The 26,894-nt window shown below is 42.0% G+C and overlaps 1 protein-coding gene, 1 long non-coding RNA gene and 4 other non-coding genes across 11 annotated transcripts in view; 5 read left to right on the forward strand and 1 right to left on the reverse strand.

Annotated features, from left to right (window-relative positions):
- Positions 1-22,035, reverse strand: LOC105693562 (mucin-19-like). 6 transcript variants are annotated; one of them, XM_048653611.1, is made up of 13 exons: positions 21,080-22,035; positions 18,596-18,739; positions 12,432-12,577; positions 11,370-11,542; positions 10,136-10,406; positions 9,307-9,429; positions 9,052-9,222; positions 8,496-8,656; positions 8,151-8,404; positions 7,473-7,988; positions 6,966-7,409; positions 3,097-6,926; positions 1-3,013 (listed from the first exon to the last, which is right to left on the reverse strand). In XM_048653611.1, exons 1-13 carry the CDS (start codon positions 21,135-21,137, stop codon positions 1,481-1,483), a joined length of 7,824 nt encoding a protein of 2,607 aa, XP_048509568.1. In that variant the 5' UTR covers positions 21,138-22,035; the 3' UTR covers positions 1-1,480. The 6 variants fall into 6 exon arrangements, with proteins under 6 accessions (XP_048509568.1, XP_048509567.1, XP_048509566.1 ...); XM_048653610.1 differs by having other exon boundaries at positions 3,097-6,612; positions 6,643-7,409; XM_048653609.1 differs by having other exon boundaries at positions 3,097-6,608; positions 6,639-7,409.
- The window catches only part of LOC112695066, a 25,546-nt gene continuing 11,267 nt past the window's right edge, over positions 12,616-26,894 (forward strand). Inside the window, exon 1 of the long non-coding RNA XR_007277940.1 lies at positions 12,616-13,526. This is a non-coding gene — a long non-coding RNA (uncharacterized LOC112695066). The remainder of the gene's footprint in view (positions 13,527-26,894) is intronic.
- Trnag-gcc lies at positions 17,704-17,774 on the forward strand. Its single transcript has one exon. It is a non-coding gene; the product is annotated as a tRNA-Gly (tRNA).
- On the forward strand, positions 17,890-17,960 carry Trnag-gcc. The gene has a single exon. It is a non-coding gene; the product is annotated as a tRNA-Gly (tRNA).
- Trnag-gcc lies at positions 18,081-18,151 on the forward strand. The gene has a single exon. It is a non-coding gene; the product is annotated as a tRNA-Gly (tRNA).
- On the forward strand, positions 18,271-18,341 carry Trnag-gcc. Its single transcript has one exon. It is a non-coding gene; the product is annotated as a tRNA-Gly (tRNA).

Consider the following 26,894-nt stretch of genomic DNA (forward strand, 5'->3'; position numbering starts at 1 on the left):
GGATTTTTAATTTATTACGTTTATTCAGTAGGTAATGATTGTATCATCATGTGATAATATCGTGACAATATAATTATACAACCGTAAAATAATGGCACGGTAATATTAAAATTAGATTGGAAGAAGATATTCCGTTATAAGAAATAATAGATAAAAAATATCGAATACGTGTATATTTTTTCAGAGCAAGTTGATAAATTTATAGCGTTTGTTAACGAATTTGAAACTGAATTTCCTTACGAACTAGAGACAGAATTAAATAAATTATTATCAAAGAAAGGAAATGGAAGGGTATATTAGAAAAATTAATGCTTAAATATAAAATTCATACTGCAAAGAGAGAAAGGAAGAAGAAAAAATGAAGCGGTATTTTTAAAAACTATAACACGTTCACTTTTGCGTATCATATATGATGGAGTGTTACGCACGATTTCAAATTCTCTAAAACAAAAAATTTCTAGTTTTCTGATGCCTTCTTATACTTATTGTTACAACAAGTTTTATTTTATTTTATGTACAAAATTTTTGCACCAGATCACTATAGCGCCGTATAATCATAATAATGCATCACTGATCGATGTATAAATATACCACAGTGACGAGATAAAAATCATTCAACATCCTGAAAATTCATCGCTCACCGAGGAGGGAATCAGACGAGAATGAAAATTCATCGGTCACTTGAGATATACTTACAAATTTCGAAGGAACGAACGTTGCAGAACGGAATATTTACATTGAATTTATTGCAGTGCGCAAATTTACTTGTCCTCATCTATATGGGTATACTAATTTGTGTTACTTGGTACAAGTATATTACATACCATAGGTAGTTCTGCATTTATAGTAACATTATAACGTAGAGTATACAATTATTTTCAACCGCTAGAGCGACAGCATTTGGACCGATAGTTGCGAGCTACTTTCTCCCGCTGGACATTGAACGTATTACAGGTATGACTACTTCAGGCGTTGGCTAGTATCTATTCGTTCACGTCTTCGAAGAAATTCGCATTATTTACCTTGGGTGGTAAACGGAAGGAGAGAACGTGGCTCGGAACGTTCGATTTCTTGTACTGTAAATTAAAAATTCGATTTCAGCTGTAATTTCGTTTTCAATTATTCCAATTACGAGCGAGAGAAAGGAGTAACACACGACGGATATTGCGAATGTGATTAACAGCTGCCAGATATTTGATGTGTGGATAATTAAGTATTGTTAGTTTCGCGATGATTTCAATCGTCGAATTGATTCAAAAACTTTGGACTCGTTCGCGTGACTCACGCCGGCAATACAAGTTCTTTCCGTAAAATAACATGGCGCGCGATATTCGCCGTCCACGTCACAAACAGTCCGGACATTGACGCTCTAGAAAGCACGCGGAATCGAACGAAACTTCAACGAGTCGTTCACAGCTTGCGGATCTTTATGCGGAAATAGCCAGCCAATCTGCGATTGCTTTTTCGAAAATTCCTAAATCTAAACGAGAAGATTGTCGTCCTGACAGGCGGGTCCTTTGGTGGGCCAGTTGCAAGCCCCGGCGTTATTGTCGAAGCTCAGATGAACCGGGCAGTTGAATACGTGCAGAGTGAATTTCTGCTTCCATTCGTCCCAGTGGCAGGCGTAAAATTTGTTGCAGAATTTCGGGTGGCGGAAAAGTCCGGGTCTAGCGCAATCCGTGGTACCTTGAAGCGTCTCGTCGACGTCGCGCCATCCTCCCGGTCCGTAACGATCGAAGGCTGCGCCCTGACCACCGAGAGCGTTACCGGGAGCTCCGGATATCCTCAATGATTTCCCGGCCTTCGTCGTACCACCGACGGATCGACCGATCGGAATATCCCCGTGTTCGAAGCCCGAAGGGGTGCCGACGTATTCGGAGTCCGAAATGTCGGAAGGACTTCCGTAAGATCCATTTTCTAACGGCGGTGTCTTAGACCCCGAAGAAGAGCCGCCTCGCGATTCACCGATCGACGAAGAAATCGAGGAAGCTGGAAGGTGAGCGGACGCTGGTTTCCCTCGTGACCTGAGAACGGTAGTAGTCGCGGGTGAACCTACAGCGAATATGGCTGTAGCTGGAGTAGTGGGTGATGACAAACGGGCGTATGATCGATTCGGTGGAGTCTGAGAGCCGTTGGGAGTCCTGTAGACGGCGGCGGACTGTTCGGGTTCTCGATCGGTTTCGAGATCAACGTAAATCTCTGATTCGTCGTAGTTCGCTAGGTCGATGTCTCCCTTCGACGATTTTATCGGGAGAGGTTTACGGACCCCCGGTCCCCGCAGGGTCTCGAACGGATCGGATCTGCAGGTACATTGGGCGCCGAGTTTTCCGAGCAGCAGAGGGTGCAGGTCGCTCAGTTTTACGATCACCTTACCCTTGGTATTCGCACCCGATGGTTTCACCGTCGCAATTTCGTAAAGAGGCGTCGAAGCCGTGTATCCGCCGGTGTATCTGGAAGATCCTCTTCCGCTGGTCGCGTAACTGTCGTAAGAATTCGTTCGGATTATCGAGTCGGGAGTCGATGCTTCGTAGGAAGGAGATGACGTCGTTGAAACGTAAGCTTGCGAAGTAACGCTGGCCTTGTTCCCGAAATTATTGAAACTCTGTCCTCTGGAAACTCCGGAATTTCCATAGCTTCCCGATACCTGATCACCGACTCTTCCGTCATCGTAATTAACGGTACTATACTTCACACCTCCTCGGTTATTGTAATTACCGACCAGTTTCTTGACCTCGTCTTTGGGGATGTTCAATTTCGTTGGAGAACCTTCGTTACCATCCGTGTATCCCTGACTATGAGTGTAGATCGAGACGGTAGGCGTACTTTCGAACGTTACGCTTGGCTTTGAGTATTTGTACCCTTCGAAATCCGTCCCAGAACTTATCGCAGATCCTGAACTAAACTCCGTTATTACTGCCGGCTGTTTTCCAATGGCCGGACGAATAGATACGGACGGTCTGTCGTACGCGCCCTTTGAGCCTACAGCGCTTGTAACCGATTGAGTGTACTTGTTCTAAAAAACCAAAAAAAAATAAAAATAAATCAAATTAGTTAAACTAACAATAAGTTGATAAAGAAAAGTCGAGTCAAGCTCACCTGTTGCTGTATCGTAACCGACGGTTGTTTCTTGTAGACCGTTACGGATGGGGTAACGGTGCTAACAGAGTCATAGGTCAGTGGATTATTTGGTTTCTTGTACACGTATCCATCTTGGGTGTTAGAGGCAGTCGTTTTCTGGAAATTGAACTCTGGTTGTTGGTAGGTGATATCGAAATCGCTCATCGTTTCAGCAGTGGAAGATAGTCTGTCCTTGTAGTAATACTGGCCGGCAGTTGTTACCGTAATCGGTGCAGACGTCGACGATACAACCGTTTTGTATCCGGTATCGAATACCGGAGCGACGGTGGACAGAGTTACGGGTTGCTTGGCAGCTTCGAAAAGAGTCGTCTTGTAGATATCGGCTGGTCCCGTAGCGTACGCTATCGGTGACGGGGTTGGGGTAACGGTGTACCTATTTTGGCCGTCGAAAGGCCGCTTGTAGATCGTAGTTTGCCGAAGAGAATCTCCCGAATTTTGATACGCGCTAGTTTGAGTAGGTCTTTTGTACTTGTAACCCGCTGTAGACGCAGTATCGCCGCTTCCGGTTACTGTAACCGTTTGGTAAGAGGATTGCTTGTACCCGTTCGCAGGTTTCGAGTAACTATAAGTGTTGACCACAGCTGGACCAGCCGTGATAGGGGCCGATGTTACCACGGACGGAGTGTTGTACACCTCGACGTTCAAGTGGGAGGAAGGCGTCGTTACGGTCAAGGGGACGATGGGCTGGTGATACGTTACCGTGGAGGGAACTGATGTGGGTATAGGAGTGCCACCGTCGACGAAGGATACGGTCGGCTTGTCGTACTTGTACCCGGAAAATTGAGCCGACGTGGTGTGCCCCAGATTTATCTTGGAAGTATCGACGTAGCTCGCGTCGGGGGCGAACGTTGACGTCACGTAAGCAAGTCCGTTCACTTCGCTTCCGATCGAATTGCCGGCGGTATATCCTTCCGTGGTTTTCTTACCACCGAAGGTGTTGAATTCCGGATTACTCGGAGTCGGAGTCGGTCGAGGGCGACCCGTGTTTGTGACGTAGGAGCCGCTTCCGCCGATCTCGGCGGCGACGATGCCGGTCTTCGTTGGTCCGGTCTTCGTGAATCCTTGGCTGACGTACGTATCGATTCCGGCAACGGTTGTGCCAAGGACGACTCCGTTGCTACCGTCTATTCTGCCACCGGAGACAATAGTGTCCGGTAGAGAAGCGTAGGCTGGTTGGCGATCGCGAATGTCGCTCTCGGTGTATTTGCTCGTACTGACGCCGTTGTTATGAACGATCGTTCCTCGCCCCCCGTTATCGTGGTACTCGTTCGTTTTGTAACCCATGTCGCGTTCGGTCGCGAATGATCCGGTAGCCGAATGCGACGTCTTGATTCCGAAATCGCCGCCGGTCGAACCTGGGAATTCAGCTTCGATTTGCTCTCGCGTATTTCCGTATCCGGAAGACGCCGTGAAACTCTGTCCCGCCGATCCACCGGTTCCGAATCCTCCGGAAGTCTGTCCGCCGAAAGTGGTTTGCGTCACACCGTTAATCGTGTACCCGGGAGTGACGGGATTGGTGCTGATATATCCGGGTCTGACGGTGCTTTGGTAAATCGATCTTTGATCCGCATTTGCGTTGACAACGGTTCCCGACTCGGCATTGCTCGTCACGTAAGCATTGTGAACGTCGTTCGCGTTGCCCTTCGAAGTTTTACTCGTCGAGTAGGTATTCGAGGTTCCTCCGTTTCCGTGGTAGGTAGTTGTACCGGTCGAAATATCCCCCTTTCCGTAGTTGTTAACCGAACTCGACGATCCGGAATTCTCGTAGGCGCCGCTTTCTCCCCCATTGATCTGACTTCCATGGTCGATGACGACGTTACCGCTTCCGGTGTTACCCGCCTCGTAGCCCGACCCCGTCACGTAAGCTCCGTTATCGGTGTACTCCAATTTTCCGGAGGATCCGGTGTAACTGCCGCTGCCATCGGACGCCGTGATCACGGGGTATCCGGGGGTCACGCTGTGCACCAAAACTCCCGCACTGGAGTGCCCCGAGCCACCCGTGTACCCTGAGGTTCCTCCGTTCGCACCGGCGGAATAACCGCTGCCGGTGGTGCCTGTCAAGATTACTGTGCCAGAATTTATTCCGCCGTTAATTACGTCGCTGCTATCCGTGATCTTTTCTCCCGCAGTCGAGTACCCCGCGCTGTTCTCATTAGCGAAACCGCTGCTACCGGCGGAATATCCGCTTCCAGTGGTTCCGGTCAAGATCACGTGTCCTGAGTTGAATCCACCGTTGACTACGTCCTGCCCATCGGATACACTTGCTCCTGAATCTATGGAAAACACGCTACCCGTTGTTACGCCGATTTGATTTCCCGAATAGGGACTTGTTCCCGAATGCACGTTATATCCGGATCCAGTAACTCCGGAGAAACCACCCTGAGATCCACCTGTCTCGACGGATACAGTAAATCCATCTTTGCCAATCCCTGCTGAGCCTCCACCGTAGTTTCCGATCGTGTTAGCGATTCCATTGTAGCCGCTAGTTTCACCTGCGTGTCCGGTAACGCCAATACCGATGCCAGAGTTACCGACGAATCCGCCGGTTACGTCGTACCCGCTAGCGGTAGTGCCGGTCTGATAACCTGCGGAATTTTGAGCACCTGCGTTGCCCGCTCCTACGTAGCTCGTACCTGTAGAACCTGCACCGGCATATGCCCCTGATACCGTGTGTTCAATGGAGTACCCTGACCCGGTCACTCCAGAACCAGCGTAGCTTGACCCGTGGGATCCTTCTCCCGAAAATTGAGAGTCACTGACGCCTTGTTGTAGGATTATGCCATCACCGACTCCTCCGGTTACTCCCGTCTGTTGGCCTGTTCCTGTTTCGGTGTATCTGGATTCACTGGTTCCAGATCCTACGCCTCCTGAGCCATCTGTTCCAGATCCTGCATAAAGGGAACCATCAATTCCAGACGCATGATATACCGAACTGCTAGATCCAGATCCTCCATGTCCCCCATAATTTGATTCAGTAACTCCAAATCCTTTGTGTTCGGATCCTGCTGAACCAGAGGATTCTTCGTAAACTGAACCGTCGGAACCGTGAGAGCCTGCGTATCCTGAGCTACCAGTAGTAAAGCCTCCGTATTGCAAACCACCGGCACCGTGAGATCCCCCTGCACCACCTGCGCTAGTGGATCCTTCGTATCCCGAAGTACCAGAATGAGATCCTCCGTATTCCGAACTAACAGTGCTGTGAGATCCTCCATGTACTGAGCCATCGGTACCATGAGATCCTGCGTATTTTGAGCCGGCTTCTACATTTCCTCTGTATCCTGAGGTAACAGTACTTGATCCTCCATATCCTGAACCACCAGCACCGTACGATCCTTCGTGGATCGAACTATCAGTACCGTGGGATCCCGCGTATCCTGAACCGGCTTCTACGGATCCTCTGTATCCCGAAACACCAGCAGTAGATCCGCCATGTCCTGAACCACCTGCAGCACCATGAGATTCCTCGTATCCTGATCCACCCCCTGCAGATCCTCCGTATCCTGAGCCAACTCCTGCAGATCCTTCATATCCTGATCCACCCTCTGCAGATCCTCCGTATTCTGAGCCACCTCCTGCAGATTCTCCGTATCCTGAGCCACCCCCTACAGGTCCTCCATGTCCTGAGCTACCGCCTACAGATCCTCCGTACCCCGAACCACCAGCACCCGATCCTTGATATCCCGAATTGCCATATTCACTAGCTCCGTATCCTTCATTTCCTGAACCACCAGTATTGTGAGATCCTCCGGATGCTGAGCTTCCCGCACCAGATCCTCCTTGTCCCGAACCACCATAGGCACCAGCGCCAGATCCTCCATGTCCTGAACCGTCATTGCCACCAGCGCCAGATCCTCCATAACCACCAGCACCAGATCCTCCATGTCCTGAACCGCCGTAACCACCAGCGTCAGATTCTCCTTGTCCTGATCCGCCATAACCACCGGCACCAGATCCTCCTTGTCCTGAACCGCCATAACCACCGGCACCAGATCCTCCATGTCCTGAACCGGCATTACCACCAGCGCCAGATCCTCCTTGTCCTGAACCTCCATAACCACCGGCACCAGATCCTCCTTGTCCTGAACCGCCATAACCACCGGCACCAGATCCTCCTTGTCCTGAACCGTCATAACCACCGGCACCAGATCCTCCATGTCCTGAACCGGCATTACCACCAGCGCCAGATCCTCGTTGTCCTGAACTTCCATAACCACCGGCACTAGATCCTCCTTGTCCTGAACCGCCATAACCACCGGCACCAGATCCTCCTTGTCCTGAACCGTCATAACCACCGGCACCAGATCCTCCATAACCACCGGCACTAGATCCTCCATGTCCTGAACCGCCATAACCACCGGCACCAGATCCTCCTTGTCCTGAACCGCCATAACCACCGGCACCAGATCCTCCATGTCCTGAACCGGCATTACCACCAGCGCCAGATCCTCCTTGTCCTGAACCTCCATAACCACCGGCACCAGATCCTCCTTGTCCTGAACCGCCATAACCACCGGCACCAGATCCTCCTTGTCCTGAACCGTCATAACCACCGGCACCAGATCCTCCATAACCGCCGGCACCAGATCCTCCATGACTCGAACCGTCATTCCCGTATTGTCCATCTCCGGCTACATCCGTACCCGTATCATGACCGTATCCCGTACCCTGTCCAAAACCGATACCATGGGCAGGTAATTTTGCCCCATAATCTGATCCGCCATATTCGTTACGGGTGTATCCTGGTGTTCCACAGCCTGATACTAACCAGGGCCACTCGCAAATCAATTTCTGTTCGTCGAATACAAGTCCGAAAGGACAACGGAATTCGTAGGCAGTCAATTCGGGTTCACCTGCGGATGTAATAAAAATATATCCGGTTAGAATTATCATATTCTACGAGAGTGAGTGATTATAAAACACTTACTCTATCCGATAGTTAGGAGAAACTAAATTATTTAACGCAATTTTTTGCTTTATAGCTATGAGATTAATATTTTTCTTTCTTATTTTACCTAGATCATAGCAGGCGAAGAACCATCTACAGTTTTGCGGATCAGCATAGTAACCATTGCGCGCGGGACAACGGAATCTCGATCGTGGAACGGGTGCGATTTCGCTGCTTCCTGGGCAAGGAGATCCCTCGGTAAGAGATCCCGGCCAGACGCATACCTCTGTGCGTTCGTCGAATGCCAAACCAGCTGGACAGTCAAATTCGAACACCGAATAGTCGTCTATTCCCTGATTGAATTTGACGCAACGGTAAAATCTATGAAGCAGGAATAAAACGATTTATTGACAAGTATTCGATCTACTTCCCGACGAAACCGAGTATAGATTAATTTCATTCGAAATTATACCTGTTGCAACTTTTTGGGTGTACGAAGTATCCTTGTCTCGTACAAATGAATTCGGTCTGCGTATTCTCACGAATAGCGTGTATGGCTCCCGTAGTATCGACGACCCGAACGATCCGAAATTCCGAAGACCTCACGTGTCTCGAAGTGGGAGCTTCCACGTGCTGCAAAAAAATCGCAAACGAGTTTAAAAATATTTTTCAACGCGGCAAAATGTCTGTTTTTTTTTTTTTCTCCGGTATCGGAATCCTCGAATCAGAATGAACGCAGCACCGCCATGTGTCGTTGAAATCGGTAAGATAATTTTGAGAAAACGGAGCTATCGGGTCAAGTGAAGGTATCCGCCAGCTGTCAGCAACGGAGAATTACGAGCGTTTTGTGCGACGAGAAGTACCGATGTCTGGTAACCCATTCATTATTATCACTTACGGTAAATAATTGTATAAGAATAAAGAAAAAATTTATGTAAATTTGATTCCTAGGTGAGCCTCTGGCCAGATTGTATGCTCATTTCTCACCTGGATGAGTGAAAATAATTTATTAACCAACCGAGACTTACGCTAAGGTCATTCTCTAAGGAAGCCAAGACCGCGCCACGTGTCTTTCTTTTCATGTCAGTGAATGATCGGTAAACCTCCTCAGTGACAGGTTTGCCGCAGTCGTTTTTAACGTCATTCTCCACATCGTGGATACCCAATCCGGCTAGTTCACGAAGCAGAACGTATTTACCCTGCGAACGATAAACGATTTGGGGTTGATATCGAATAATTTCAATCGACAATTTGTTATGCAGAAATTATAATTTCCATCAAACCTTTATCCCGACGGAAGTTTTGTCCTCAAACGCGATCCACGTGGAGTCCTTGAAGGCGTAAGGGGCGGTGAGGTCCGTGTCTCTTTCAACGGTCCATTCACCCGCGCTCATCATATCACAGAGCTAGAATTATGGGACACGAATTCAATTAAGAAATATTATTAATCGCCCAATTAAATTGCGCACGTGTACGGGTATAGGTAATCCGCATTATTACGCTGCCGGCCACGCGGCTTTTTGCGGGTTATTTCAATTCATCTCAATCCAAAATACTCCCCGTGTTCTTTACAAGCCGGCCCCGTATCGGATCTCATTACCGGTCCATAAATGTGCCGAGTTCACGGACCACGGTTTATACGCTTATCCGCAATATTTATGCCATACACGGAATACCGATCGACACACTTTGCCAAAGGATATTCTATATTCGATCCAATCGTAATGGGGAGACGAAAAAAAAAATTTTCAATTTCTCGAAAGATTAGGCTAATTATCAACCATGGACGCGTCCTTCGCGTTTCATTCATCCATTATCATTTAATGTCGTTTCCGTAATTAAAATGTAACGAGTCATTAACACGCGTATTGTAATAACATGACAATCGTCACTCAATCCAATTATTCTTCAAAGTTGAATGTCAAAGTTTTTTGTTCGATTGTGAGATACGTGGGAAAATGTAATAAAATTTAAGGTGTGGCGTTTAAAGTCCTTTTTTGGTTTTCCGGTCGTAGGTTTTTTTTTACGTCCGGGACAAGATATTCACCTGGACAAGTAAGAGGATGAAAAAAATTCACTTTCGGTGGCAGGAATATAATTCTTTCTTTTTACCTCCTTTTGACTTATAGCCGCGGGTCGTTCTTCTTTGGCAGATGATCCTGGCGCGTTTTTGCCATCGTCCTTTAAAGTAAACTTGTAAGCGCTGCCCGGGATGGAAACGAGTAGCATATTCTTCGGGACTCCCAAACCGCTGACAAGGTCTACCAAGCTATCGGTGTTTAGCATATCGAAGATACCCATCAGTCGAGAAGGGTGGAAAGTATTGAAAGATTCACCGTTGTCAACCAGATAGTGCGTCGACAGAGTGAACAGGTTGACGTACCTGATAGAAAATGAAAAAAATGAATAAAATGGGAAAATCATATTTTCTAGGACATCCATTGCTCGAAAATGGCCGATGATTCGTTACATCGGTGAAATGACGTTCATTCTTTTTTCACGCTAAGCTATCTTCTCTCTTTGGTTTTCACTGCGGATGACGCCTGAGGTATTCAAGACGTTCGATGAATAGTAAAAGACGTTTCGTCAGAGCGCGTGAATTTCAATCACAGCCCATATATACCGGTGATTTGTACCGTCTCATCTTTCGATCCTTGAACCAGATGAGTCGTTAGAATTGCGCTACGCGAACCATTTTTGCTCCGAAGAATTTTCATGCAAATTCAATTCGAACCGAGCAATTAACAAATCCGCTGAAGAAACTGGTGATTGACAAAGACGATCCTATTATTTAATCGACGTGTGTGTGTGTGTACGCTGATCAATTTTCTATACGAATGTCTTTCGATCTCAATCGTGGGATTGTTGTTATGTTCGATTTTCGTTTTAATTGGTATGAAATTAGATAAATTCTCACGCTCAATAATTATTCTTTCAAAACAACGAGACATAAGGAGAGGAAAAAGATTGCACCGTAGTTACGGCAGAATCGATTGATCTTTACCGAACAAAATCATCGAAACGAAAATCAGTCCAGTGATCTCGTTCGTCGCAAGTTTCTGCGTGGCGTAAGACCCTTGCGGCAAAAAAAGGCGTTCGTTGTTTGAGATGAAATAGCAAAATTTATCAACCTTCTTTAGATTCTCCGTTCGAGAAAATGAAATTTCATCATTTCTAACGTGGGTATCGTTCGTATAAAACGTCCGGAACATTTGCATTTAATCGTTTGGAATTAAACGTCGAGCGGATAAGTTGATATGGCTAAGGCTTACGGACATTATATAGGATTAAAGGTCAATGATAGTGTTATTAATATTTATAATGTTCATAAAATGCGTGGGTTTACTTTGCCAAGGTCTTCATATCGTACTGCTTCGCCAGGTCTTCAGCTTTTGTCGGTAGCGCCAATATTATCCTCTTTTCGTTAGATTTTCTTATCATTTCGTCCTTAAGTCCCTTAACAAAATGTGTAAGACGTTCCTTCGAACCGGCAGTCATGTCCAATTCGACACCGTCGACCTTAAAAAAAAAATCCCAATCGAAATGAAAAGGACAGTAAATGAAAAAAAAAAAAGATACCGGTTTATTCATCCCAAATTCGTGTCATCGATTGGCGATAAAATCGTAATCGTAATGGTCTAAATAAAACCGTGACGCTTTTTTGCCGCCGCGATTTAAGGATTTAAGTATCTCAAGCCGAATAAAAAAAACACGTAGAAAGATATGGATAAAAATCTTGATGAAGTCAAGTGGGGTATCCAGAGTACGCGGAATGACAAATCTTTCGATTATCCATTGTGCACGATTGTGCGTGGACTTGAGTCGAATGTATTCCACACTATATTCTCAGTAAGTGGTATGAAATAAAACGAATGAAAAAACCCAGAGAAGTCCCGTTATCTGATCAAATACAGCTCCTAGTTCCTCAAAGAAAGCAAAAACTGGACCATTCTCCTTCGCGTGGTCCGGAGCGCTGACCGCCTAACTTTCATTTTCATTCCCTCCGCAACCCTCGCCGCGAGGTAAGTAAATTCTGATACCAATCTCTGTGGCTAATACCATCATCTCCGCTTCGACCAGGGTTAACAACGTTACATTTCGATTGATTTTTATCACGCGACGTACACTTTCATTTTACAGGTATAAGCGCACTGAATTTTTAAAATAAAAAAAACAAAAAAACATGAGAAAGAAAAACAGCGATCTGAAGTCTCCGTTTCATCTTGCCTCGTGTAACTTCCTATCACATGATCCTTTTTTTTTTCACCGCATTCGCCGATCATTTTGCGGCGTGGATGTTAATCGAACAGTATTGGAGACGGTCGTCGACCGAATCGAGCGTAATTTGTTTATCGGCATAATTAATCGGTTTTTTATACGTCCCATAAAAACATTGCTGTGAAAATACCTTGGACAGAACGGTGGCGAGACGTCCCGAAGCTTCTTGTCGGGACGTCGCGGACGTCCTCAATGTTCCTTGGGGATCTTTCACCGATACGACCACCTGGAGAACTGGATTCAGTTCTTTCAATGACTTCTTGAGTTCTTCCACCCCTGTGAAAATCATGAAAAATTGAAAAAAAAAATCATCCATGCATATTTAAATTTATAGATGAGAACATTCTCGTGGGTAATACCAGTCGAAAATTTCTTACGCAAGGTTCCTAAGATTCCACCGAAATATTATCCCAAAGTCACGGGGCGTGTAAAATCAATGGATGGGCCGCGGTTAATTTTCGGCTCAGAATTAGAGCTTGGGAAAAAAATGAATAAAAAATTACCGACCGCCACGTGTGTAGCCTTTCATATATATGTATATAGGATATTACGAATAGAGCATAGGAGCGAGTATATAATAACGTCATCCACCAAACGCCGCGGTTATATACATGGCGCAGCATTGCGTTGAAGGGGAAAATAGAGAAATAGAAATTTACCGGACAAACAACTCTCGTCCGTTTCATCGAAGAATGCAGGTTAACATGATCGCATACGTTTGGAGTAACGTGTATTACGAATAGAATATGTACGTAGGTACGCGTAACTCTTCCCTTCATGTTACATTTGTCGTCCGCGCGGTTACACCCCGTTTGAAAAGAGAGGCATGTGCAGGTTCCGAGAGAGAGAGAGAGAGAGACAACGGAACGGTTAATCGCGCTTTGTATGTAAACACAGCTAGCGTAAACGCCGATCGGAATTCGTAGTAGTAGAGACGCACTACTGCGGTTGAGCGAAACCTACAATTCTGTTTATTTCCATGACCCGTCGTTCCCCTTGGATTCACACGTAAATGCGAACAGTACCTACTCCGTATCTATTCTTCAGTTGTCTGAGGGAATTAGGCTGGAGTGGTCGCGTCGTACAGGATTATACGTCTAAAGTAAGTACGAGTAAAATTGTGGAAATTTTTCCTTCGTACTTCGAGAGAGGGTGGACGCATCCGGCGAACAAGAGGCGATGCGCTTGGACCATTATTGGACTCCGAGGACGAGGTATTATGGAGGTATATACTTTTCGATATTGGATAATTTGCATATCAACGGATCACCATTGAAAATGTATCCGAAAATCGTTGAAATCGTTTGTGTTTTATGTCAAACCGGTCATCGTCATTGTCTTCGTTTTTTTTCCTCAAAAATTTTCGTCTAGGATGTCGTTACCGGTTTCTTTTCAGCTTCTTCTTTTTTTCTCGAAACAGGGAGCTGATTTATGGGCTATATAAATACATCGCTAATTAATTAATAAAATGTTCGAGGATCCGAGCGATGGATCGAACCCAATTGCTTCGACTCGAGCCTACGGATACCTGAATTCAATATATTCACTCGAAAATGGTCAATCAATTAGGAAGCGCCGATCAAAAATCGTAAAAAAAAAATTATAACGACACGTACGAAATAAAAAGTATTTTACACGCGATGGTTTTCAACTTTGTTGGTTTAACAGCTGCCAAATTATTTACGCATCGATACGCTCCCGGCAAGGACGACCAGAGCTCTTCGCCGATCGAAAAATTTTGAAATAAAGTTTATAAATTTGTTTTTTTTTTTCTCTTCTTTCGAACTTTCGATTCGGACGTTCGACGAGTTTGTAGGAATTAAGTCATGCCGTTGATCTTCACCGTCCGTCGAAGACCTCCTTGATTATATTTATGTACCTATTCGGCGTTTTACACCTACGCTTGACATTCGTTTTTATCATTGAATTTATATTGCGCTATTTTCGCCTTTTTCTGTCGGAATTCCTTCTTGTTTTTTTTTGCCGTTTTGAACTTTAATACCATATCAACGACGGGAAGATTCGACGATAAATTCCTTCGGTAAAACCTTGTCTAGATTTTTATCCGACTTCCCACATTTTGAATAAAAATTTATTTTATTTTAAGGTTGCCACTACGACGCGTTCGCTATTGTAAAAACGATCTGATTTTGCGGGAACAAAATTTAAAGCGAATGCCTCGACAACGGTTTTGTGCAACCGTTCCGAAATTTGGACCGAACAAATTAGTCACACTTATGTAGCCTAAAGTATACATATACCGGACAGGATAGATCCGGTCGATTCGATCGGGCGTCGACGGGTGTCCGCAAACAAGACATTGAATAATGAGCCCCTTTTATCAAAAGAGTTGATTTCATATCGAGGCCCATAAAGGTATGACCCAAATCAAGACACACGCGGATTCCGAACCGCCTCGATCGTGGACCTACGAGGTCGCGACTCCACCGTAAGTAGCAGACGCGAGTACACGAGTTGCGAAATTTTTTATAACACTATAAACCACCCACGATATGATATATCGTTATCTCCCCTCTCGAACGGGTCGTTTGCGTCTTCGGTAGTGAAATGCGAGACTTTCGTCACCTAAGAAATGCGAAATGATCCCATGGGGAAAGAATTTCTAACGTTACCCCGTGTAAAAATGACTTGGGTGTTCAGATTCTTTACTCGCGATAATACCTGTATAAAAGTTAGCCAAATATAACGCCTCGTCGGAAAAAAAAGAAAAATCGAGTTAAAAGCTTTACTCGCGCGACGCCTACGGGATCACCATTTTCGGAATCTCCGTGACAATCTAGTGTACCTAAGTGATATATATATATATTTTTTCTTTCAATCTCTAGAAACTCGTGTGGACGCGATACTTCTTCTCGCGGTATGAGAAACTTTCACCGCGTGTAATGTTTAAAATTGGAGTAGGTATTTGTCGCGAGACATGCATCGGGGAAAACGACGTTACAATCACGTGCGGGCGTTTGACGTTTAGATAGGTAGGCGAGTTTCAAAGCGCCTATTGAAAAGGCAGGGTAAATTAAAAAAGAAACTGTAATAAAATTAGAAAAATTAAGTAGTGCGTTTTTTTTTTCTACTTTCCTGGAGGCGGTTGACTGTTAAACCGCGAATTGTGCAACGCGAATTGGATCTTCAATCGGTTCGGTATCGATGAATTCATTGAGAGCAACTTTCGATTTGTTCGAAATCCTCCGCAGGTATACGTATGTACATCGATTTACCATACGGGACGCCCACGTGCCGAGAGCGACGTCTACGTGCGTTCAATTTTTCGATAATTAGTACCTTTCAGCTAAAATCAGCGTCGATATTAATCATATTATGAGCCATTGCGAAGTCGTTCGCAGAAATGATATGCAAGTAGCACGCGTGCAGTGCCCCAATATCGTGCGAATAATGATTTATCAATCTTTTCCTCCGCTTTTTTCAATTGGTCGTTCGTGTTTTTTTTTCCACGCGCAATCGATCGTTCATTGGGGAATGGCATGTGATATCAACGCAAGATGTGTACACAAGCATTTGTTATCGACATTTACAAGCCGGCGATCGAAAAAACAAATAATCCTCCCACGGAATAAGGTGTCATAAATTTTTCATATCATATACTGCAAAGCAACTTGTCAAAGAGAAAAGGAAAGTTTGTTATACATTCCGATTTCATTATCATATTGTTACATAACTGCGGATGTTATTATAATGTTTATATATATCTGATCAGAATTCAGATCGGTATGAATATTCATGATACCAATTAAAAGCATATTCTACACGGTATCGGCAATTAGTATCTTATACCTATAAACGTATCCGTCGTATGTGCATCGGTATGAAATATCGAAATCTTGATTTACGGGCAAACGTTTATCGATGAATTAAAAATCTTCGAAGATGCAATCTATTCGTGCTGATCTTCGTGTACTCGTACGTATACACACACCTCACGCATTCAAATCTTTTTTTTTCTCCACGATTGCGATCGCTATTTTTTTTTTTTTTTTCCTCAATGAATCAATTAAACATACCAGATAGTCTGAATCATCGAGCCTTATTTTCACCCAGTCGAAGAAGCAATGAATTTTTTTCTCTCTCGACGTAGAAAAATTCTTGGGGAAAACCGAGTCCGTAAACGTTTGGCTTGAACTCAGAATCAGATACGTAATCGACTGCGATCAGCCGTCTTGTTATACCAAACCGATATACCCATTTTAGTTTATCTACCGTACAAGTACGGTCTTAAGAATGGGTCAGAGACGTGAGAAAAGCCTTGGGACTTGATCTCGATATTTAACGGTCAAGGAAATTTGCTTCTGCTATACATCTATATATGTATAGATGGTCATTTTAATAGACGCGTATCAGCTGACTTCACTGACAACGAGATAAATAGAGCTCGCGGAGTAGCGTGGAGGATTAGAATGATTTAGTTACAAATTCCGTTTTTTTATTTATTTAATTTCTTTTTTTTTGCAAGAGAGATATTGGCCATCTATTTTTTTTATCTCGTTGGCTCTTATCACTTTGGATTGTATACTGACGAAATATCTTTGAGATTACTTTATCGTTTGATAAAAATATTATCTGTACATTGGATACATTCAGCGATGAGCAAGGAAGTTATTGTTATACCAATATTTTGCAACTTTAACAGAATCCAACCAGACTATCAATACGATTCTGATTATGAGTTACAAACTGGACGATTCTATGTTTTCTTACATGATAATCGATTAATTAAATTTTTGATGACTAGGTATCCATTCAATCGCATGCTCTCATCAATTGTCGATAGATGCGAGATGGAAGAAAAGGAACATTTGTTGCGTGCAGATATATTGTATTTGAAAAATTCTCGTTTCGTATAGTTGTTGATTGGTTTTAGGATCATTGCTAGACCCAACTTTTAATAAATCTATTTTTTCACAAAATTTAATGTTCATTGTACGGATCGAGGCAACTGTTGAAGATGTCTACATATTTTTATAGAATCTGCCCCTAAAAATAAATATCTCATTTATATCCTGCGTATAAGTATAGTTTGCGTTATACAGTGGGTGACAAAATATTTTTTTTGCTGTTCGAAAAATGTTCATTTCGGTAAAAGAATTTGCGAAAAAATTCCTGAGATTATTCTCTGCGTATTTCATTACGATCTACAATAATTTTATATCCTGTTCTGCAGTTAACAGCGTGTCATACTTCTACAGGGAATAATAATTTTCCAACGGATATGACAACCTATTCATCGATAAATGAAAAACTTATTTCAGTTAATTATAAAAAAGCTTTCATCGGTGCGGCCGTCAAATGACAACGTACCTACTTATCGGTCATGAATTCAGGTCGTAATTGTACCGGTGCAAAATCCTAGTAAGGTACGGTAAACATGAGCATCGGTGGTTCAGTGGTAGAATGCTCGCCTGCCACGCGGGCGGCCCGGGTTCGATTCCCGGCCGATGCAATTTTTTGGCTATTTTGAGTTGCCTCGAAACTATTTTCGCACTTCAGATCGGTTTTTTCCGGTTTCTTTGACATATTGCGTTTTGAGAATGCTATTTTTGCCCAAACAAGAACTAGCATCGGTGGTTCAGTGGTAGAATGCTCGCCTGCCACGCGGGCGGCCCGGGTTCGATTCCCGGCCGATGCAGCTTTTTGGCAATTTTGGGTTACCCCGAATTTATTTTTGCACAAAAAACCGTTTTTTTTGCGTTTTTAAATTTATGGTTTTTTTTTCTTCAAAACAAAACTTTTGCAACCCTTTTAACAAGCATCGGTGGTTCAGTGGTAGAATGCTCGCCTGCCACGCGGGCGGCCCGGGTTCGATTCCCGGCCGATGCAGCTTTTTGGCAATTTTGGGTTACCCCGAATTTATTTTTGCACAAAAAACCGTTTTTTTGCGTTTTTAAATTTATAGTTTTTTTTTCTTCAAAACAAAACTTTTGCAACCCTTGTAACAAGCATCGGTGGTTCAGTGGTAGAATGCTCGCCTGCCACGCGGGCGGCCCGGGTTCGATTCCCGGCCGATGCAACTTTTTGGCTATTCTGAGTTGCTCTGAACTTATTTCAAACGCAAGAACGAATAGGTAACATTGTTTTTATACGATGTATTTCAAAAATTACATTTTTGCTGATACGACCCCATCGGTAAATTCGAAATGCTCGAAAATTTCGACTGGCATTGGAGATAATGGAAAGAAAAATTCAAGAAACGAATGGTAACTCAAACGAATTACATTATTGGAAATTAGTCTTTGAGATTTCTTTGGAAATCAAAACACTTACCGGTGATAGAAATATTATGGAGTTCATGTCCCTGGTGTACAAGGGTAGTACATCTGCATATCGTGTTGGCCAATTGATCTACATCATTAGTGGCCGTATAACATAGAATCTCTTTGCCAGGTGAAGTTCTTTGCCTTGGACATTCTGTAAAAGTCGTATATTCTTCATTTAATATGGTAATAATTTTTGTTCTATAAAAATTGGGTAACCGTAATCGCGCGTAAACCTATTGCACGGCTATTATGGATTCGTTGTCCGTCTCTGTGAAATGTAATATACGGCAATATAAATAGCAATGATGCCATTTAATTGATTTTTCTTTTTTTTTCTCCACATTTTTTATGGGATAGTCGTAATCTGAAAAGAGCCAAATATAGCTCATGTCAAAATTTATTGAATAACGATTAATAAAATTTTCGAAAACATCGTGCAACGCCGAAAATAATAACCAAGGAATTCGAACGCACAGAAAAAAAAAACGAGCTAAAAAACGTTAGGTCAATGAGTTTCAATGATAATCGTGATCATCGCGAGTCAGAAAAATCTTTCAAAAAAACTAGGGAATCAATTAAAATCCTTACAATCAAAATCGTACTTTGTAGTTGTAACAGATTCTACCGATCAGAAATATTCAACGTCATAATCACGTCATTTACTCAAGATCCGCATATCGGTTTTTAATGGCTATACGTATAAGCTAGTGAAGTTGAAATATCTGTTGAGATCATCGCTGATATAACGTTAAAACAACTTCTATAATAGGCGTTTACATACATTCACGAAGATTTGTTGTTCCAAGTGATAAAAAAAAAAAAAAGAAGAAAAATTACCCGTGATCATAATTACAACGAGAAGATATGACAAATCCCCCAACGAACCGTTGATCCGTGATATTAATGAGCTCGGTGAATCGGTAAAAATTCATTAGGCGATTAAAAATTGTCGATTTGTTCAAACATATCAGTCCGATTATTACAGGGAATTGATCCATCCGATCGATTCGCTGTTTTACTAACATCTGTAAATTATTTTGTAGGTAGTTTCTAATGATTATAATGAACGGACCCCGCAATCAGTGAGATTGATTTGCGTTACTTGTAGTAACTGATATAATTAATATGAAATTTTTTTTTTGTAAAGTAACCTTTGGTGAAACAATTACGATTTAATTTCTGCGGAAGACTTTCACTGCACCAACGTGTATAACGTACGATACAGCTGGCCGGTGGTAACGAGTAGCAAAAAGACAAGTGAATTACTGTTTGTTATAAAATTTGCCCCGAAGCTCCAGCAGCCGCCCATACGAAACAACAAATTTTACACCGAATTATTTTGGCATCTAATCACCGTAGCTGGCATACTTGCTACACAATTTAATAGTCAAGAATCTAGATGGAGAACGTATAAAATTAGCGCTTCGAACGATTCTAATTGGAATCTCACGCGCATCGAGAGCGAAGCTGTGTAAAAAAAAAATTGGCGGGGAAAAAAAAATAACTTTACCATCGCGACGAAATTAATTTCTGGTGTAGAAAGCGAAAGCTCTCAAAAGAAAAAAGAAAAAAGAGGAAAAAAAAAAAATAGAAGCGAATTAATGACTCAACCAGGAAAAAGTCTGCGAGCTAAACATGTCCCGTTTGAATTTCACGCACTCGGTTATATCCCATTCATATTTAAAGTTCCTCTGGAGTGGTCAGTATAGGTATAACGAACACTCCAAAGTCTTGGGTGTATCTCCGATCTCCTAGCTACTTTCTTAGATCCAGATCCGGCCAGATGATTAAATCAACAATTCGCATAAATGACTCATACATTATATATTACTTTTACGTCGCGTCATGCTGTACTAGTTTCCAAAAGCGCATTATAGTGTCCACCTGTTCGCGAGACCATTTTTAGAATCCGTCACCCAGGGGTGGAAAATCTGCATCTCCTTATTAGTGATCCGAAGCGAGAAGACGTCCACCGGCTACGATGTTCCGATGGACACGATCGAACGAAATTCATCGTTTAATTTTTGACTCTATATGTAAACTTGTGTTACATATTTCGCAGAGACCTATGCGTTTACGTTGTACCGTCCTTGCGCGTACACATTTGCTCTATTTGTCAATGATTATCATGGCGCAATGAGGTAACCTTAGCATGAGTAACTTTATCGTGAGATCGTTGAATTGTAATATGTAATACGGTATTACGTGATATCAGTAGACAAACTTATGGAGCCGCTAAAAAATTAACTGCAGAGAAAAGTGACTTGAATTCAAATTGTTAATCATACATGCTCGTAATTCAACACCTGCCAGATTCGAAAATATTCAAAAGACTTTTGAGAGACAAATTTTTCTCGAATTTTTAGTAGCGATTACTTTTTATCACTCCAATTATTTTGTTCTGTCAAATCAGAAGTGTCTAAGTGGCGAAGATTTAGTGCGTTAATTGGATGGGATGATGTTAAAGACAACGTCGATAAGTTTTACTTACTCTTAGCGTATCCAATCGCAAGTAACCCCAAGAGGGTGATGACAGTAGCCAGCCTCATCTCGATCTCACTACTTCCGCCCCCTCGCGTTTTTCGTTTTCGTTTTAATTTTTACTTTTTTTTTTTTTTCTTGTTTCTTTTAATCACAACTCGAACCAAGCAATAATTCAGTGTATCAGCTTACGCTAGAGTGAATCTTAACGTCGAAAGTATTTCCTCCAGCTTGTTGCGTTTCGATCGGTGAAAAAAAAAAACCGAAAAAAAAATCGGTAACCCTTAGCTACCGGGATCCGCGTTTTAATTATTCTATTAATTTGTTCCTTACTTTTCCCGCGCTAATGTGTATCAATTTACCGGACGACTGATGTTCCGAATGAAAGAAAAAAAAAAACCTTCGTATCCGCAGGAGTTGTCTGCAGAACTTTTTCGAAATAATTATTTGAGGATATATCGGAAGGAATCGCTCCACTGTTCTTCGGCGCACGATTCCGACTGAACCTAACGCGTCCTGGTACCTCGGTAGTAAACCCTGACGGGCCAGGCCAAACCCAGGTGAAATGTTCGAAGATATCGTGACGCGTGGTCAGGGAAAGACAGGAACCGTACGTACGCGTACACGGGGTATAAAAGGTGGGGTAATTTGCCCCAGATCACCCGGATTCTCGTTCACCGCCTAGTCATTCGCACGACCGGCGTACGCGACAGCGTCTGGATGTTGGATTTTTTATTTGAAAAAACGAATCGAACAACGAAAAATCCTCTGACCTCCGACCATCGATCAATGATGCTCGTTTGAGCCGCGGCGTACCGCTGGACGGACGGACGCTTAATTTTAATTAGGATTAAGATTGTGATTTCAACGGCGGCACAGGTGAGGAAAAAAATTAAGTGCCGCGCGCGGGACGTTGAAAAGAAATTGAAATTCGCGTTATTCTATCCCGATGTCCAGGTTCAAACTGCTGATGCTACACTCCAAGAAATCCTGTCACTCAAGTTTACCAGCCTGTTTACAGCTCTCTTCAGTATTTCTGTTCATTGCAACTGTTTATATTTATAATGGATAATCACCGATATGCTAATTAATAATGACGTTCGACAAGGTCTTCTCTAGTCTTCTGTATAAGCTGTGAGATGTATATTTCTATGTAACGATTATTATATGTACCAACGCTGCTTCAAATGTATGGATGATTTTACATTTATTGAAAGTAAGTCTGTGACTATGAGGTACGTAGTCTTATTGCATGTGACGGGTGGATGACACTTCTGCAGTTGACGGTATAGTTAACTTCGCCGATTATACGTCACTTTATCGGATAAAAGATTCTAGTTATAATTCAACCCGCATTGTCTATTTGTCCGTAATCGCGACTGCACCCATTTTGCTACTCTAGAATCCAGCAAGCTGTAATTTGTATACAATGAACTGATTTTCTTCCTTTTTTTTTTTTTTTTTTTTTCTTCGTTAAATAAATTTATGACGCTCGTCGGTGATGAAAGTGAATAATTGGTTGTAACTATGATTTGTATGAGATGCATACGAATGTGAAAGCCAATACCATATTATTGCAAAAACGACAGAGTTCGATGTTATGCTCATAATTTCTGCCCAACATTTTCTGAAAAGTTTAACGATTATGTTCGTTCTGTGATAAATTCTGTTTTCGCCTTTCTTACTTTTCTGTGGGGAAAAACATGTCATTCTCCTACGTAGGCAAGGAATTGACGCATCGCACCTGCACATACTCAATCGAACAATTTGAATGTTCGACACGCAGATCAAAAAAACTGTCGAAAGCTACAGTGTTTAGATTTTTGCGTCCTCTGAGGCCGCAATCCAGAATTTTTTTCAACAGAACTTGCTAGAGTTTTACAGGAGCATCCCATGTAGATTGGCCTTTCACCCTTCTCAGAGCGGAAAATCGGCGATAACTCGATCAATTTGGCTTTCATATTCGGATTCCTGAGGTCAAAATACGTGATAATCTACTGTAAAAACCGAATTTTAAGAAATATTGGTTTTTTGATCCCAAAATCGAAAAAAATCCAAGAGGTTCCAATCCCTTGGGGTTTTTTTATTTTTTTAGCCAAAAATGATGTATTTTAAAATTTGATTGTAGGACACTCTTCTAACGTATTTTGACCTCAGGAACCTGAATCCATCAACTAAATTGAGCTACGACTAAAAGCAGTAGGGATATTTCAATTTTGCTGGTCCGAAAAGCGAAAAGTTGGTTTTTGAACAGGATGATAGCGAGCGACAGCTGCAGTATTGCAACTTTTATCACAATTTCAAGCGTAGACCATACCGAACGAGAACAACCTTGAAAAACAACTCATCTCACAGAACGAGATTCTTTCTCTTCTCTAATCCTCGCAGCATGATCTGCTATTTAATGCTGTAAAAGCTTTCGCAATTTTTGTACCTATAAGGTACACATACCTTTACGATGATCGCTCTACCGATACTCTCAATTATAGATCAAATAAGATTATCAAATCAATCACTTTGTACATACATACTGCAGCTGCAACGATGGGTTTTCGATCTGTCATTTCTCATACCGATTCATCCATAATAATCAACCATCGATCAATCAATATACATAAATAATGAAATATACTCGCCATAATGCAAACAATTTTTGTCGAAAGCTGGTCCGCTTGTAAAAATGACCACTCTGAATTTCGATCGTATAGAAATCGATGAATGGGGTAATCGAAAAAAAGAAAAACGAACGTGAAAGCGTGCGGAGCTAATAATCGAACTTAAGAGTTTTAACGGATGGACATTCGGCGATGAATCATTGCAAGGTCATCGTCTATTCGCTCACAATGAATATGCAAATGGGCATATGTTAACGTCTTACCTATAAGTGCGGGTGTATCGTGGAGCCAATGAGATAAGTCTGCAGCATAATCGTATTCGTGCATTAAAACACGCGACAAATAGAAGTAAACGTCATACGGAACGGCGAGGAGAAGAAGAAGAAGAAGAAGAAAAATGACGCTGCGCCTTCAGTACGCCGGACAATAATTGCGTCACCATCGAGAATATTCATTAAATTTTTGCTGAACGTTGTGAACTTTAACTGATGCTCGTAGGTATCAGAGCTTCGTAGTGTTCGGAAAATCCTGAAAACTGAAGGAGATTTTTATGAATTTTCTCAGATTATAATTGCGGTGCAACCGTTGCAAGTGCAGTAATGTACTGTAATAATATATAAATATTATAATTATATCTAGTCGCGAGTCTGTAACGATTTTAATAGACGGCAATTAGGAGGATACGGAGATTCGTTTTTATTGGCCGATTAGCTGTTCGGATTATTCATTTATTTTCAGATTTTTCTCGTTTTTTTCTCTCTTGATAATTTCCATTTCAGGAATACAACCACTGCGAACAGAACCGCGACACCGGTAGGCGTTAAAATCGGTCTGACATTTTCACGCGTGGAATAAAGATTGTTTCGGTTTTATTTTATGATATTGAAACATCTTCATTCTGTTCAGTCGAAGATCGAAGATCCGGAATTGTTGAATAATTTTTTATAAAATTGAAAGACAGATTAACGACATCCGCGACAAGGGGCGAGGTTTTTAACTCGTAATGATTAAATCTGGGAATTGAAATAAAAAAAAAAGAAGATTTTCTCTTACAAAGCGTATCATAGCCAATTATTTTCACGTTTTACAACATTTTTAATATACCCATATACGCTATAAAATGTAAAAATTTCACACCTTGGCAATTCTGAGCCATTGGCCAATCGAATCAATTCAAATTACAACCTATTCAATTTATCGTAAATGCGGACGTGTTAACTCTATAAAATTCTGAACGCGAAGTTTTACACAGACGTAAGAATAGAAAAAAGAAAAGAAAAAAGAAGGTGATCCAGCTTGAAATCCGTTGAATTTCCGTCAACTACGCCAACAATTTGCTACAACCTACTTACTTTTCTTTAAGTTGTAACTTGCGAAAGAGATAATTGTAATTCCACTACCAACTAAAGTCATTCAATGCGGTCTTTAAACAGCTAAAAGAATTCATGCCACGGTTATAGGAGCTTCAATCGTTTATCTCTCAGCACTTTATCCCACCGTTCATTGTTGTTAACTTTTATATTTCTTTTTTTTTGTTTTAAACGAGAACAAATTTCAGTTCGTTCCGACGTTTCAATTTTTTTTGACCAAAACTAGCTGCCGTTCGTTCGGAATCTGAAAATAAAAATGCAAATTATGTATCAATTTTTATTACCCATAACATTCCACCGGTATATCCTTGACGAATAATTCGACCAATTGCATAATCGTGGCACCAGCTTTTATCTGGATCAATTTAAAATTAATCCCTCATGAATTCAATGCCTCGAATTTTTTAAGCCTATCCCCAAGCAATCTCGTACACACCTGAGCAACGGCACAGCAGCTTTCTTATAAGTAATATTTAAGTTTGAACTAACAGGTGAAGTCGATGGTTGAGAAAAATATGTATACATACATAATACACCCATGTAGCGAATTTGTAAAATCTGCAACGATGTATATTATAAATATATGAGCGAGTATGTTAGAATCGCGGTAACTTTCTCCTTCAGTTTACTTTATCATACGTATAAACGTGTGCGTATAAAAAATATACCTACACCTATATCGCAACAACAACAGTTTTTCAAAGTCGCCCAAACATGTTACGTAGAAATTTTTGACTTATGGATCCGGAAATCGGTGGCTGCGATCGTTTTACCTACATGTAGAGCTGTAATTGTGACGGGTTCTTATTTAAATTAAATGTCGATGCCTGTCAGCTTGAATAAAAGTTCGCAGATACAAATTACGAAAAATCGTCGATGCCACGATCTGAAGGAAAAAAAAAAAAAAATATAGGAATACCCGCCACGCGTCGATAATTCTCCGTTGATTGTAAAATCCGACGATTGAGTTATCGACACTTTTCGGGACCATGTAGGTAATATGATTAATGATCGTTAGGTCAATTTTTTAACTAATTACCCACTTTCGTAACGAAACGTTAATATTTCTGTACGCCAACATAGGTCAGCTGAACTCTGTTACCTATACCTCATAATTACGTAATTACTTTTATTTATACAAGGTGTCCATTAGAAAATTCCATGCACCGTTAAACAAGCAAAAATTATGCAAATCCTGTAATATGTTATTCCTATCTCAAGTTCTTCTCCGACTAAATTAACTCATAGTTTAATTACAATTTTATCCAGTGATCGTAGTCAGATTTTTCGTTTCGTTTCGTTTATAATAATTAATTTTTCATTTTTTTCATCACGTGGATGTGGACGAGAGTTAATTAGTTCGATCGAAAATCGTTTGGTCGGTTGTTCCCCTAGGCTGATTTTGCTGCAGCTCAAAAATATATTCGGTAGAATACGTGTAGATCAGATCAATTCGGAGACGCGAAGAACCGGAGCGATCGAGACGTGGTCCATATCGTATAGGAGGTTGTTTACGATTTTCGGACTACGAATTATGTAACGGAAATTTTGATTCAATTATTCCACAATTTTATTTCACGCATCTACGCTCCGTTTAGTTTAGAATGTTACCTATTCAGACCTAATTAAAAGCAGAATTATATTCGTAATGTTGCGGTGAAAGGACATCAAGGATGCTGGGTATGTTTTCTGTATTGTATTTTTTTAACAATATTTTACACGTAGATATTTATTTGCATTATACGATAGTAATCTGATTTTTCAACGTGATTCGTTCTGTCGATACAGTCGTGAGTTTTATACATAACGGGGTTTACATGGCATAACGTATTATATGCCC

Source organism: Athalia rosae, chromosome 4 (genome assembly GCF_917208135.1).
Source record: "Athalia rosae chromosome 4, iyAthRosa1.1, whole genome shotgun sequence".
Classification (NCBI taxonomy): Eukaryota; Metazoa; Arthropoda; class Insecta; order Hymenoptera; family Athaliidae; genus Athalia; species Athalia rosae.